The sequence below is a fragment of the Larus michahellis genome, chromosome 3, assembly GCF_964199755.1.
Source record: "Larus michahellis chromosome 3, bLarMic1.1, whole genome shotgun sequence".
Lineage (NCBI taxonomy): Eukaryota > Metazoa > Chordata > Aves > Charadriiformes > Laridae > Larus > Larus michahellis.
In genome coordinates, this window is record NC_133898.1 from 41,693,978 (window position 1) to 41,710,245 (window position 16,268).

Consider the following 16,268-nt stretch of genomic DNA (forward strand, 5'->3'; position numbering starts at 1 on the left):
AGCAAACCCAGAAAACAAAACCCAACCCCACAACCATAAATCTCTCTACCTTTTTGGCACCAGATTACCTTCCTTTAACATTAATCTTCCTTTTATTACTTATCAAACAGTTTGTTATCTTTTGCTGCTTGCAAGCTGCATTTTGCATCTTGTTACTTATAAGCAGGTGTCTATTTAAAGTCCACCACAAAATCCCGTGGTTTTGGATGCCCAGAGAGAAATACACGGTAATGTGTAATTAGGATCAGGACTATGTTCAGTTCTCTGCTCTGGGACAGATTCTGTTACCTTGGGCAAATCCTTATTTTGTAAAAGCATACGGAAAATAAGTTTAATGAAAGTGCAATATAAATCCTGTCAGGATTACTGCAACAAATAATGGGAACTCCATACTAATTAGGCAGTGTCTGTAGTGGGGTGTTTCATTTGGACTCCATTCTTCCTTCTTTAGCGAAGATTTTCCCCATCAAATCCCTTTAGTACTCACTGACACTCCCTTTAGAAACGGGTGATTCTTTTTTTCGCTTCAGAAATACTGGTATCACCTTTATCCTTTTCCGCACCATGAGCTTAATAATGGAACCACAATTGCTGTGAGGAGTAAGTGCATCAATAGGTGACACAAAATGTGATTAAAGAGGGATTTTAATCTCTCCTACAATGCAGTACCACTGCACAGAGACGCAAGCGTGAAGAAAGCCAGGAGGCACAGAGAAAAGAGAAATTCCTCCTTTATGTCAGTGGTATCTTCTCAAATGAGGCAAAAAAAAAAAATACAGAAGCAGTTACACACCACAGGTTGTGTGTCACGTCAAGTGAATGAGCTTGATGATTTAGGAGATCACTTAGAGACCACCACGTGATCATCAGTACAGCCTGAAACAGCACTATAGAAAGGGTCACAGCCTTAAGTCCCAGGGGAAGTTGTCATCTTTTCTCTCCGGATCAACGCTAGTTATTTTCATGCATGCATCAGGTGGTCCCATTTTCAATGGACAGGGCAATGAAAGCCCACACCTCACCTCTGGGGGAAAGGGATGCGAAGTGGGGCTCCAGAGCCGCTCCTGGCAAGGCTGGAGGCTCAAATCACAGCTCATACGTGACTGTGGCAGCAAGCAGCCTGGTCCCCTCGATCTTGGACCACATGGACACGCTCACTAGGACCACCCTCACACATGCCATGTACCATTTTTCATAAAGCAATCAGAAACCCTTTTGAAGTAGCAATTGTATTCAAGTAAGCTTACTGAGAAGTGGAAGCTCTGTCTGACAGAAGGAAGCAGCTGCAGGATGCCTGGTAATTGCTCTCTCAAATTTCTAAGGCCCAGCTCACAGCCTGTATGTGCTTTAGCACAACTCACATTCAAGAGACCCATGCATCAATACCTCATTAGAAAACAGGCAAGTTTGGATACCCTCCTGTTTCCAAACACTTCCATTCTTGCTGCACGTGCAGCTTTCAGTCTCTTTAGATTCACTTGTTGATGCTTGCAATTTCATGCTGAATCATTTTTTTTTCCCCTTACAAGCTCTCCCATGAGAAAAGGCAGCACACCAGGATTAGCAGACAAAAGTCCTGGTGAGTAATACATTTTGGGTGGATCAGAAGCAGCCCTGAATTAACTTCTGAGAAGTGCAGGATTTTGGGAATGTCTTGCTCAATTTTCCCCAAATTTGTATCATATACTATCTAGTATTCTCTAGATGGAAATCAGATTTCAGATAAATTCAAGTAGGGAAAGTTCACGGCAATTGGAATAATGTACCTTTAAACAAAGCAACACACACTCTCACTGAGAGGTGCACTCTGTTACAATGCACTGGAACCACACAATAGGCAAAACCTGTTTTCATATACTAAGATGAAATGATTTGCTATAGATTTCCCTTGTTACCTTATTTTCTCTGTATCTACCTCCCACATTTCAGGAACAAGCACATTTAACTATGGATGTAGCTCGTACCTGAAAACTTCACTACTGAACACCACTATACTAATCTCTGAATTCCCATATGCAACAAGCAGCGTTACGGAATGATTTTATTTACAAAGATGCTTTCCTTCCAAATGAAGGAATCAATATGTGCCTTAAAATTGACATTTTGAATTGACTGACCTTTGGGACAAGAACCACAATCTGACAACAGTAATACTTGTGCATTAATTGTATTGATGAATTCCTTTAACCACAGCAGTGTTTTAAAAAGCACAATTTTATGTCTCCAGTTAGTATAACAGTTTTATGCAAAATACTCTGATCTCTGCATAGATTCATGGTGATTAAAAAGTCACACAGAACTATTAGAAGCATCAGCTCTCTGTAATAATTTTTTTTTCTTTGTCACTAATGAGAAAGTTGTTCTCAGCACTTTCTAAATCATTTCCTGTAAAAAATAAAATATTCAAAAAGAAGCTTAACCTACACAATGAGTGAACAGCCACAGACAGCAGGTACATAACAACAAACTCCAATTAAACTGAAGTGTCAGGATGTAAATGTTATTTTAGTCATAAATAATGTTTATATAATTATATAACAAACTACGAGAAGCAGATTAGACATGATGGAAACCTTAAGGACGCACGGAATACAAATCTGAAGCATGAAAAGAACAATTAGTGTTTTGACTTACTGCTGTATTTATAATCAAACAGGAACAACAACTCCACTGTCTCCAAAGAGTAACTACTGCAGAAATTTCTCTCACCACAGATTAATACACTTTTCTAAAATAGATTAACCAAAAGCTAGTTTGAGACAGTGTGTGCTGGTAACAAAGATAACCACACAAAATCTACAGATATATCATAGAGCTTCTAAACCAGTTTTACATTAAATCTAGGAAAAACGTGTGTGAAAAAATGACTATCTGTCCCCAAAATGCTGACAAACAGTAAAGAGAACACACTGCAAAGTCTCTACATGACACGTTTGCTGCCCTTATTCACTAACTACCGCCTCAACATTGGCCAATGCTGTTGTGCAACCAGGGCAGATCTCCCTCCTACACAGCAAAGGCAGCCGCCCCATACTCCCTCTGAACATGCAACTCTGCATCTGTCACATTAGCACACACCTGCAATAAACACTGCAGAAGGCTGGCCTGCTTTAACACTCTGCACATCATTAGTGTCACCTAAATAGAGAATTTAGTTACCCCACAATACACACACCTGACTTTTTGCAGTCTACATACATTTACTTATAATGGATGCCTTTATTTTTGGGTAACTCAGAGTACTAGTGTTATTCCTGACTGCTTTTTTTTTCCCCACAACCCACCACCCTGAATTATTTAATTTTAATATTAAATAGATGTTGTAACAGCAGGAAAACTACACTAATGTGACTGTGCCCATGTCCTTTTTGTCCTGTCCTCTTGCCTGTTCTCAGAGATCTTCAAACACAGAAGCAACTAATGGAACTCACTGGTAACACTGATTACACAACTTCCCCACTTACCATCTATAAAGCCATTAACTTGCATTTGATTAAAACACACTCTTTAAAAAGGCATCTATTCCTAATTGGAAAGGATAAAGATAAGAAATTCAGCATCTTCCTGGCAGTTTGTGCCAACAGCTAACCACCCTCACTGCTGAGAACATCATGTCCTAGATCTTACAGATTTGGCTCTTGTTATTCTAATGGCAATTTTTTTTAATGAAGCAAAGAAATTGATCGAAGCCTATCACTGTAAGATATTTCCTCCATCTGTCACTGATATCTACTATATCTTTTCTGCACTTGTCAGTATTTCAAGACCCTTCCAAAAACCAGACCTGGATATTTTATTCAACTATCAGTCTCATGAACAACATGCCCCCTTCCTCTTCATTTTAAACTGACAGAAATAATGGTAGGGATTATATATATATATATATATATAAAAAATAAACATATGTTCTTTTTTACCAGTTTGTCATTGCACTAGACATTTATCTAGCAAGTTCTTGGCAGAATTAGTTTTCTAGGAATTTAGAGGGGTGGCTTGCAAAATTTTTCCATAATATAAGAGCCCCATAACCATCCTAAAATGCAAATCCAAAATGTAAAGCAATGCAGACTAAGATCCATGACTATTCTGTTCTCTTTGCAAAGCTCCCAGCTTCTTGATGAAATTTTTCACAATCTTCAGACTTATAACTTCTTCCTCTTTCCAAAGCGAAACATCATTAATAATTGCACCTGGAAGTTTCTCACTTCTAAATATACATAAAGCACTTTTCAAGTCACATCATAGAATCATAAGGTTGGAAGGGACCTCTGGAGATCATCTAGTCCAATCCCCCTGCCAGAGCAGGGTCACCTAGAGCAGGTTGCACAGGAACGCGTCCAGGCGGGTTTTGAATGTCTCCAGAGACGGAGACTCCACCACCTCTCTGGGCAGCCTGTTCCAGGGCTCTGCCACCCTCAAAGGAAAGAAGTTCCTCCTCATGTTTAGGTGGAACTTCCTATGCTCAAGTTTGTGCCCTTTACCTCTTGTCCTGTCCCCGGGCACCACTGAAAAGAGCCTGGCCCCATCCTCCTGACACTCACCCTTTAAGTATTTATAAACATTGATAAGATCCCCCCTCAGTTGTCTTTTTTCCAAACTGAAGAGACCCAAATCCCTCAGTCTTTCTTCATAAGAGAGGTGTTCCAGTCCCCTAATCATCTTAGTAGCTCTCTGCTGCACCCTCTCCAGCAGTTCCCTGTCCTTCTTGAACTGGGGAGCCCAGAACTGGCCTCACAAAAGCAGAGTAGAGGGGGAGGATGACCTCCCTCGACCTGCTGGCCACACTCTTCTTGATGCACCCCAGGATGCCATTGACCGCCTTGGCCCCAAGGGCACATTGCTGGCTCATGGGCATCCTGTTGTCCACCAGGACTCCCAGGTCTCTTTCAGCTGAGCTGCTCTCCAGCAGGTCAGCCCCCAACCTGTACTGGTGCATGGGGTTATTCCTCCCCATCATACAGCATTATTTTTTAAAATCTGGTTGTAGTATTAAGTAGCATAAAGACAAATGTCCTTGTTAAAAAAACCAACATACAACTATTTAACTTTTCTGACCGTTTTCTCAGGTGTTTTTTTTTTCCCAAAGAAGAACTCAAAAAAATAGTTTTCAGACTTACCTGTAGTATTTTAATACTGATGTTTTATGGACATAAACAAGGAAAAAGATTATCTCACCCTACAAACCTTGATTTCCCTCCAACCTGGCCTTTCTGCTTCCCTCTCTGTCAGTTTCCCTTCAAAAACTCCTGTTTTTCTTCCAATTTACTCTGCCTTCATAGGCTACTAAGGTGCAGATTAGTAATGGGAAAGCCTGACAGGAAAAAAAAAAAAAATCCTGACCCAAAGGCAGGTTGAACCTTTGGAGCGAGTTACAGTCAGCAATAAGGCAATGATGCACAGGCCAACAGTGCTAAGACAGCCCAAATTCACTGTTAAGTATGAAAAATGAATATAACTCCTCCTTGGAAATAGGAAGAGTGTGAAAATGATTAAGGACAATTTAATGACAAGTGAGCAATTTAAACAGCTCCAACGATTATACTCCAACGATTTTGATAGCGGTACACAGAAATAACTTGTGGACTGAAGAGAAACAGGAACGTCAGCAAGGTGGTTTGTACCTTTGAGACCGTTCCACATGAGCAAAGACACTGTATCACAAATTGCCTTTGTATTTCTTGCTCAAAGTACTAAAATAAATACTGAATCAAACACTGCATTGAGGTGTGCCACATAGTTAAATCAAATTCAGAAATGATACTTTAACAGAATGACGTGAATATGAAACAAAGGAAGATGAATATCACTTTAGTATAACAGGTAGTATATAAAGAAAAGTTAAGTAATTTCCATTTAATTCTACAGCATTTTCAATCTTGAAATCTCTTCAATCTTTCCATAGTGAAAGAATTAATCGAAAATATAAAGGATCTGTGATTCTTCTTGATACAAATTCTTTTATTCATTTTTATATATAATGTCCCATTATATGCACTAAGTATTATTTTTGAGTATTTTAAATGCTACCACATGTAAATATCACAAACATTCTCCTGGGGGCACACCTGTCTCTCTGTGTATATTTATGTAAAGAATGTAAAATAAAAGCTGTTTCAAACATACGATGCATGCACCACTAAACAAGATCAAGTATTGCTGAATAAATATTAATTAGTAAATACTGCACCAACATATAACTTTTTATGCTCAGAAATTATCTAAGCGTGCAAACCTTCAAGAGTATTTTACCATTTTTATCTACCAATAGTCAAATATCTCTCTTCCCAACTCACCATACATAGCATACGTGCTATTCTATATATATAGCATAGAGCAATCTTGAGATATAGTCACTTGCAGAACACATTGAAGGCTTTTAAACATTTTCTAAACATTTACATCAGGAAAAAAAGAATGCGAATCAGTCTCTTCTTACACTGACTTAAAATTTCCAAAGGTTGTACATTCCTGTTAAAAATTACTTTGCAAGTGTTTCTTAAAGCAAACCCCATAGTCTAAACAGCGTGCTTGTGTTTACAGTACTGCAACAAGCAGTTGCAGCGCTAAGCAAAAACGTCACTTCTAAAAGGACTCTAGTGTTTGCTACTGGCAAGGAGTACCTGAAACACAGTGAGGGAGTCTTGCTAAAACTATAATTCCATGGGTCACGGGAAAAGTGCTTTAGAAATTAAAGAAACGTGACAGCTTACAAATGACACAGTTTCCCACTTAAGTATCTTCAGTAGAACTTCCAGGTCCCTCTTACTGAAAGAACCTCAAGAAAATTATTTCTCTTAGATCTTCACAACATGGTAAAAACAACCAGATGCCCTGCATCTCCCACAGACAGATAAAAATCCTCCTCTCTGGGTGCAAGAGAAATCATCACGTACCATTGACACATTCAAAGACATCACAGCACTTGCCAGGTGTTCCATCTCCACGCGAGACTATCTGGGGAACGGAGCCTGCCTCGCACATGGGGAAACCACATAAACCAGAGAGACACTCGCATCTGAAACCAAAGAACAGTAAGGAAAACCCCATAAATAAATGAAGCCATGTATAATGTAAAGAATAAGCAAGAGGAAAACGGAAAGCTAGTGCACAAGATCCAGTGTTAGCATATTCATATCTTAGAATCATCTTTTATTAACCCAACAACCAAGACAGCTTATAAACCTGAAATTGTTTGTTCTTTTTTTATGCTTAAAAAGCAAGAAGTTTGGTTCTCATCTACCACGCATGTCTCCTTAATCGCCTCAAAGCCATTTCATCTCAGACCAGCATTCAACGAATGAGGAAGAGCCCCCTCTCAGACACCTTTTTAACATCATTCCCTTTAACCTCATCAGTATTAAATAACATTGTTACATCCTCCACCATAAGGTATTACTCCAAAGTAAGTTTGCAAGAAGGAATGCAAGTAAAGTCACAGAATCTCACAGAACTTTTTATTGTGCTATCTGAAAGGGATTCTTAAAATATTAGCAGTGTATTACTATAAAGGGATAAATAAGTACTTGAAAAATCAGTATTAATTATATCACGTTTCATAAATAATGTTAAATATGTCAAGATAAAATGAGGCAATTTAACTCTATGTGCACATGCATACTACAGTATAGTGACAGTTTTAAAACAGGCATTTCAAGGAATTTTGTTATAATATTATTATGCTTACCATAACAGTAAAGGATAATGAACTAAACCAAGAAAAAAGTTAGAGAACAGAAACCAAGGTTTTATTTAGCATACCTTTGCTTTTGACATTTTCTTCTCAACTTATTTGTAAATACAAAAAAAAAAAAGAGGGAATATAATTATTTTCTTTACTGTATGCCCCTTGCCTTCAGAGATGTAGAAGGAATGAAAGCACTATGGCTTCTACTAGACGGGATCAAAAAACTCAGGATTTGGCATAGCAGCTTCCTTTTAAGATGACTCTGTAAGTAATCTTACAGAATTCTGTACTAATATCTTACTTTTTCCTTCCCCAGTAAAAGAAAGATACTTATTCGGGGTGGGTTTGAGGGGCTGGGGGATGGACAGGCACAGCACAGACAGGACAATTGTCAGGTTCAAGGAATCTGTATCTTAACCCTTCTAGCAAACATTGCTTTAGAAGTTGCTTTTCTCTTGTGAGAAGAATGAAACACAGAAATAAGTGCCTACATTTACTAAAGAAGGAAGAAAAAAAGTATTTAAAAAAATACATAACAAAAAAAAAAGCAGAGACATAATCTGAAAGTAGTATTAAAAGCCTACATAAAAATACTGGGTTTCACCTCATCCACCCTATATTCAACATCCAGATAACCTCTCAGAAAATAGGTAGATCAAACTTCCTGAAAATTCACTTTTTTCATGGAGAATGGCACACGTGATGGAAATACAGTTGTGGACCTTGATTTTCCAAGTCTCATCCTCTGATCTTCCAAGTCTACAACTCTCAACTTCCAAGCTGAAGTTACCACTCAGCTTTGCAGACATGCCTGTATCTTCTCTATTCTTTGCCTCACATTCATTATCACTGATGATTTAAGTTGCAGGAGAATATTAAATGATTAGATTAATAACTTGTAATTTTCCCCTCTCATTTTCTTCCCAGTTAACTGTTTTAAATAAAAAATACAAGAAAAACCCCACCAAACAAACCACAAAACCAAGCAACAAAAAAATATGATGAATCACCAGATTAAATAATCTAAGATAAAACAATCTTCCAGAAAAAGGGCTGAAAAAGATGTTTAAAAGACTGGTGGGAGCCAATGTTCCTTTCTGCAGAAGACACTCCCTCCCATTCAGAGTAATCAAGGCTTCGCATACTCATTCACAGTGCAAGCAAACAAAACCCCACCCTCCGAAATTTTATAAATTAACTTCCCATTTGGTTAAAAAATAATCCATGTATAGGAGAACGTCAAAGTAGGAAATGGTCTCAGATGGACTTTTAAACAGTCTGCATTCTTTTCAGCCAGCTCTGCTAGGAAAACCTTTGACCACCATCCAGGCTATTAGCATGGAAAACATTGTTTTGGAGACAGAAGTCTTTTAGGAAGAAACCCAAGGAATTCTGGTAGCTGAGCACGGCTGTCACACTGCCAAAACAACAACATCTGGAAATTCAGAATAAGTGATCCCGTTCTCAGTAAGGGAGCAAAATGAGCTTTATAGTACTAGAATTTTCTGAAGTGCCTTTTGGAGCGGAGGGATGGACAGAAGAGAAGTTGTAGTCCAGCTCTGTGCTCTCGCACAGGCAGCTACCCACCTGCAGGGTGTGTATATCTTAGCTTTGGGATTGAGCACTAGGTTTGAAGAAGTTTAGCAGGCCAGATTTTGATAAGCCTGTTGATAGTCTGGAGAAATCCTCCTGGCTGAGGGGAGACCTTATCGCTCTCTACAACTACTTGAAAGGAGGTTGTAGCGAGGTGGGGGTCGGTCTCTTCTCCCAAGTAACAGGTGACAGGACAAGAGGAAACGCCCTCAAGTTGTGCCAGGGGAGGTTTTGACTGGATATTAGGAAAAATTTTTACACTGAGAGGGTCATTAAGCACTGGAACAGGCTGCCTAGGGAAGTGGCTGAATCACAGCACTCAAGTCAAGTCAAGAAGAACATGTATTTTTAACAAGGAAGAACAGCTCTGTGAGAGTACAATGTCCCCTAACAAGATGGCCCAGAAAGAAAACAAACCAGCAGAATCAAACACGTCATGCCAGAGTCATGCAAGAGACTTCACAGAGAGCAGCCTGAAAAGGTGGGGGAATGGTTGAGGGAACCAAGAATACCAAGTAAGAAGTCAGCTGTACTGCAATTTTGAAAAACATAGAATCAACCTGACTGGTAAAAGGAACTGTCTCCGGTTCTTCAGGTTAAAAAAGAAAAGGAGTAATAATTCCTAGAAATTTCAACAACTGAGCAAGGGAAACTTCAGTATATAAAGAACCAAAACCAAGACTATGTTCATTAAGCAATGCTTTACAGGCTGAGGAAGACAACTGCTTCAGTAATATAAAAGGCCTGATTTTTAATTTCAGTTTAAGCTCTTCAAAACAGAAATAGTTTCACCACTTGTTTCTTTTATGGGTTTTTTTTTGGGAGGGTTTTGTTTGATTTTTTTTTTTTGCTTTTATATCATCATTTTCCTTTTTCCTTTATGTCACCAGAAGCGTGAAAAGGAAAAAAGAAGAAAAATAAATCAAACAGAATACTTGTAAATGACATTTTTTATTTAAAATCTGATTATCTTGGGTCATTTACTTCTGTTATTAAACAGATGAAAAGAGAGAAGGGCTTGGTTAGCCTCAGAAAAGCTGTTTTGATGGTAGGATCAAAAGAGTTCTCCAGGCATAAGGCATAACGGCTATGAAAATAAGAACAGGCACCCTGGAAAACAGATTTAGTACCAGTGAATGGGAAGGCTGGGGCAGGGGTGTGTTGGGGATAGGGATATTTATTTTGAGGATCAAAACAAAATTAAGTCTGAAGCGCTGAGACTAGAGAAAAGCATTCCTGAAACATACATCACATTCCTGTGGAGATTTTATCATGGCCCTTCTTTTTTTCATTGCAGGAATCTAATACAATTTGCATTAACATTATTAGCACTTATATTACCTAAATGTAGTAGAGAAAACTCCCACAAATCTGTTAAAAATATAAACACTTAAGGATACTGTAAAATAAGGAATTTTCAGAAGAGAACTCCCAGCATTATCAAAGCTTGATGTACTAGTGGCAAGGAAAAGAGACTAAATGAAGACCCTCCCTATCATCAAGCATAGAGTATAAGAGAAGAAGTTACAGCAAAATGAAATATTAACATTACTTACACTTGAAGCCACGCTGTGAGTTAAGTAGGCAAGATGATGAGTTTTAAACTGGTCAAGCTACAGCTTCAGGAATCAACCAAACGCTACTCTTAAAAAGATAAACTCCAGTCCTACATGGAAAGTGACGCTGCAGGCAAAGGCAAGGCCATTGGGATGCCTCCATCCAAGAAGTACAGCTAGAATTTCTTCACACATACAGCCTGAAGAGTTTTTGCCCACAAGTTCAAGGCCACTGTTTTATACATTTTGCACTTCCAGTTCTAAAGATTTTATTAAGTCAGTAACGAAAAATATTCCTTTTTCCTGGAAAGCTTTTAGTATTTTATTTTGGACATCAATAATAAACCTGTAGAGAGAGATGGCAGAAGAACTGTGGAAGCTGCATATAACGCTTATTATTAGACCATTTCCAAGTGCTCAAAAGTTTTGTTTCACTTGTATATGAACTGACTCATATGGATGTTCTTCCTATTCTAATTCTCCAAGAGGCTTACTTATTGAGAAATCAAAGCTAGTGTGCTCCCAAGTAAGAATTCCTGTCTAAATTTCTGGATACTGTTACAAACAGATACCAAATATAATAGTGCATTTTTTCCATTACTATACTACAGTATAATCTTTATACACAGGGGACATTTAAATATTACAAAAGGCAACTAACTATCTAGCTTTTAATTAAAGATACCATGAAAGGGAACAGTTTTTGTGCATCTTGTGCATATTATTAGCGTTAGGAAATAGCAAACAGATGCTAAGCAAGGGAAAAAGTCATAAAGTCAGCATTCACATCAAGTAGATTACCATCTTTCCGAGGCTTATTAGAATCCAAAGAGTTCATTTGACTAAAAGACTCAATTTCAGCCTTTGACTAATGTTAAATCAACTGATCTGTTTCCCAGAGGAATGAGACAGGAAAAGAAGACTGTCACAAAAGAGTCATGCCATGGAACCAGTAGGCACCCAACCACTGGCCAAGTGCACTGATTTTTTCAAGTACACTGATAAATGTACAGACCTTTTTGAATCAATCAGTACATGAAATAAAGCACAATATAAACCAGTCCAACCCTGCATTTTTCCTGCATATTTTCCTGCACCAGCTTATGTTTTTCTCTGTTGAAAATCTCTTCGTTTGCAACCACTATGCACCTCTGTACCTCTTTCCTTAGGTTTATCAGCCTTGCCCTTCATAATATAACAAACATTTCAAAACCAAAAGATAAGACATTAGTTAAGACATTATACAAATGTTAGTTATGTGGTATTATAACAATCTATTTCTTTTCTTACTTTACTACTTTTTAGTGAGGAGTTATAAATACCTGATTCTCTTACAAATAAAACAATTTCCTAAGGACTTCAGGTCAAAAATCACTTACCAATAATAGTTTTATAAGCAATTCACTAACTTCACTACTCCTGTACCTCCTAACTTTCTTACTTCTGAATAACATACCTCCCTCAAACTATGCCAGCAGGGACTCAACATAAGCAAACAAAAAAACTCCCCAAAATCAACAACAAAAGTAGCAAAAAACCCAACAACCTTCCCAAAACACATTTTATTTAAATTTATCTGATTGTTTAATTTGATGTCCATTCTTTCTTTGTCAGAAAAAAACCCCAATAATTATTCCATGCTTAGCTTCTCCATGCCATTCATGATATTTAAACACCTTTCTCATATTCCTGAAGGCAATTCTGTGCAAATTCAGAAAGGATAAATTGACTAAAACTCTGTTTGAGAACTGTTCCATGCATATAAGAGAGGTCAGAAAACAAAATGTACAGAAGGTGCAAATATGACCTTCCTAAAAATGTGGCAAACCACTAGATGACCATTTAGCTTCTGAATTTATTCCATTATGGACTAAACCTAAAAATAAGGCCACAAGATTGCTCCAAAATCCCAGTGTTCTGAAGCCAAACAGCTCCATTCAATTAATGAGACCTTTTCCATGTAGTGGGAACCATGTATGCAAGAAATGTAATACTTTTCTAGAAACAAGATTCCTGAAATTCCAACAATGATATTCCAAAGAAGAGTAGTAAGAAACTACTTACTATTTTAAAACTATCATAACCTTCAGTTCCACTTTTTAAATATTAAAAAATTTAAGAAGGAAAAAAGGAAGCAGCGATTTGTGGCTACTGAAGGCCGACACAATGTTTCCTGCTATTTTCTAGAGGAAACAACTTCAAACTCTTTTGATATAACCTTAATAATGATACTATCATCTGCTCCAAGTACTGTTGGAAACTGCTGGGAAGTTCTTATGTCTGCTTCCCTTCTAAAATGCAAACATCCAAATTATAATTCTACTGCTTTATTATGTATATGGGTCTGTACCGTTGTGAGTTTGAAGACAACTGTTAAGAGACATTATTGATCTCCGTGATACAAACAGAAGTTTGCCTGTTCAAGTCACAAATTATTCCAAACTAAATCACCTGTTCAATTTCCAAACAAGTTAATAGCTGATTAAGTAGAAGAAATGGAACAAAATAGTGTGGGAAGTCTTGGAGGGAGGAAGGAGAGCAATATGCAGTGTGATCAAGATATACACTAATTCTTAGGCTGACAAGTGAAAACAAAAACTTGTAACAGAAAGACATGTCTACAAGCTTATTATATGAAAGAGTTCAAACACCAGCTTGCTTGTTAAGTATGCAAACAAATCCAAATTCTAGACACTACAGTCTCATTCTACTTCCAAGCATAAAATGCTCTCTAACAGTAGACATCATTAAGAGTTACTTTAATTTATCCAGGTTAAAGTGTCTTCTTAACAGTGAAGGAGTACATATACCATTAACACAGAACATGGGCAGATACAAGTACTACGTATAATTTTCCATAAAAACTCATACATAAAAAAAGGATGCTGTCTGCAGGAAAAAATGGTTTCTTGCCAAAACAACCCACATTGTGAGGTTGGACACCAGCAACGTGTCCAATAATTATCATCACACTGAGAACGTCTAGGAATGGCTGGGGCAGCTGTAGTAAGGTAGGAAGAAGGGGACTGCCTGAACTTCGAATTCTGCGAGTCATTACATCTCCTGGAACACCAACATGGAGAAGATGGACACGGAGCACGGGTCACCTATAAAGGTCACAGACATGCCCTTAAATCCTTTCTCTTTGTGGATTTTCAGTACAGTGCAGTCTGTAAACAGGATTTAATATCACTTTCTCACTTACCAGATCTCAATGAAGAAAAATGGTTATCCTGGGAAAAAATATTTGCTGTTTCTTAATTTTTGAGGATTTTTCTTTAAAAATACATGAAAATGCCTAAACACCTGTTCCCAGGTATTACGAAACTTCACAAGATTGCAGTGTTCTATTTAGTCTTTTCATCAACTGCTAAAACAAATATAACCCTACTGCAAGCCTGAGTTTGACGTGCAATGGGTTCAACTGGCACCAATGCAGAGCTTTCCTTCGATACAAACCCTGCCTCTTCAGTAAGGAACAGAGTCTCCAATTCAATACCAAGTGCTACAACACCATAGCACTGGATGGTCAGATGTACTTGAGATGGTGAAGTGGTCTGCTAGAGTTAAAGTACAGGAGGAACAACTTGAGCAAGTTGGCCATCATAGCTAGAAACCAGAGTTTCTAAGATGCTGATGAAAGAAACGAAGCAATAACAAAGTTTCTGCAGAACCCTTAACATGCTTTTGTTACACCTTTGGTTCAGCTATCCAGGTTACTTAGAAGTCAAGCCCTGAATAGAAATCTCAGGAAGATACAGGTGCTTGGATTTGTATTTGGTCTTACCAGTTCCAGCTGAACTTTCCTTTAACAAAAACTGGGATCCACAACCACTTTCTTTTGGGTATCATTTCTTCAAGATGAGATGGGTGGAGGAGAAGGATCTAAAATTCTAGAACAAATACAGGGGAGACCTCTGTATCAGCAAAAGTTGCTTACCAGAGGTGACTGATACAGGGGGAAAAGAGAAAAAGTTACACCTCCTGAAATATCACGACTGCCCTCTAAAGAAGGTTCAGAAAAATGAAGTGGTGAGTCCTGTACTGAACACCCAACCAATGTATCGTAAAATTAAGATAGGAAGACCTAAGAAAAGAATCTAGACAAACATGCAAGACTCATATCATATTTTAACAAGGAACAATGTAAAAAAGGTCTGGCCCAGCCAAGCAGCTAAGAAGAATGAACAGAAAGGGTGTACTCTACCCCTCCTATTGAGTGGGACAGATGCAAAGGTAATCAGGGATTCAGGCACTACCTCTGCAGATGCTACCAGAAGAAAAACATTATCCAACTGGCTATGTGTGGGTACTCTCAAATAACATGCAAATACAAATTGGTAATAGCTTAAAAAAGAACTTACAACTATAGACTACCCAGTTATGATTCTGATGGCTGCCATAAAACGAGAAGAAAAGAACTGTGCTGGTTTATGTGTAGCTGCCACTGGGATTCCCTAGACACTGGTGTAACATGAAATACAGGATATTGGCTCGTAGGTCTTGTCTACAGCCTGTCATGGCATTAAAGAGATGATACAATGACAACAGGTCCAGGTGTCATAACAGGGATAAAGTACATGAAAGGCAATTGCTTACTGGGCACGGTAATCTAGAAGGATAACAAAATCATAACTAAATTTAAATGATCTCTGAAGAGGTGTGATTTTTGCATAAACAGCTGCAACAGGACCTCTGTTTCAGTTCACGAACATGAAAAGACAGCATGGTTGACTTAACTGGTATGTGCAAGTTTTCTGAAAAATAAAAGTGAAACTGCTAACGACGAATTTCTGAAGCGGCATCTATATTGTGCCTAAGATAGAACAAAGTTCTATTAGAAACTAAAGACTATAAATAATAAAACAAGCAATTTCTTCCTTTGGAATCCAAACCAATTCAGTAATGTTACACAAAATTTAGAGACTCGCTAATATAGACCACTACTATTCCTTAACATTTTTAGAACTGCTAAATAAAGCACACTGATGTTAAAAATATTTTAGTACAGGACAGATACAAAAGAGTGTTTCCTTAATTTAACATATTCTTCAAACAAAACATGTTTTGTAAATTTACTTTTTTTGCTACTATTTCATCCCTTGAAAGGTAATTTTACTTAATTAAATATGATAATAAAACCTGGTTTTGTACTGTTCTAAGTTGTATTCAATTCCTACCCAAATTTAGCTTAACATAAACCTTGGGTAAATAAATGATTCGGTACTACATCAAAGTATTACTCATTTTCTTAAACTGTATAAAAATGTAAGTATTTAAGATTGGGGGGCGCAGAGCTGGCCTGTTTTCTGAGTAAAGCTTTATGCTTGGGGAAAACTAAACGCACATATAAATTGCCCCTCCGACCCTTCAACAGGACTGAGTAAGTGTTTACAGTGTAAAACAATATTTTACTATACCATCCAGAGAACTAA

General features: G+C 37.7%; 1 protein-coding gene across 1 annotated transcript in view; it reads right to left on the reverse strand.

The window, feature by feature from the left end:
- Positions 1-16,268, reverse strand: part of CRIM1 (cysteine rich transmembrane BMP regulator 1) — a 192,598-nt gene that overhangs the window by 71,804 nt on the left and 104,526 nt on the right. Inside the window, exon 5 of the mRNA XM_074579919.1 lies at positions 6,894-7,015. Coding sequence (XP_074436020.1) covers positions 6,894-7,015 — 122 coding nt within the window. The remainder of the gene's footprint in view (positions 1-6,893; positions 7,016-16,268) is intronic.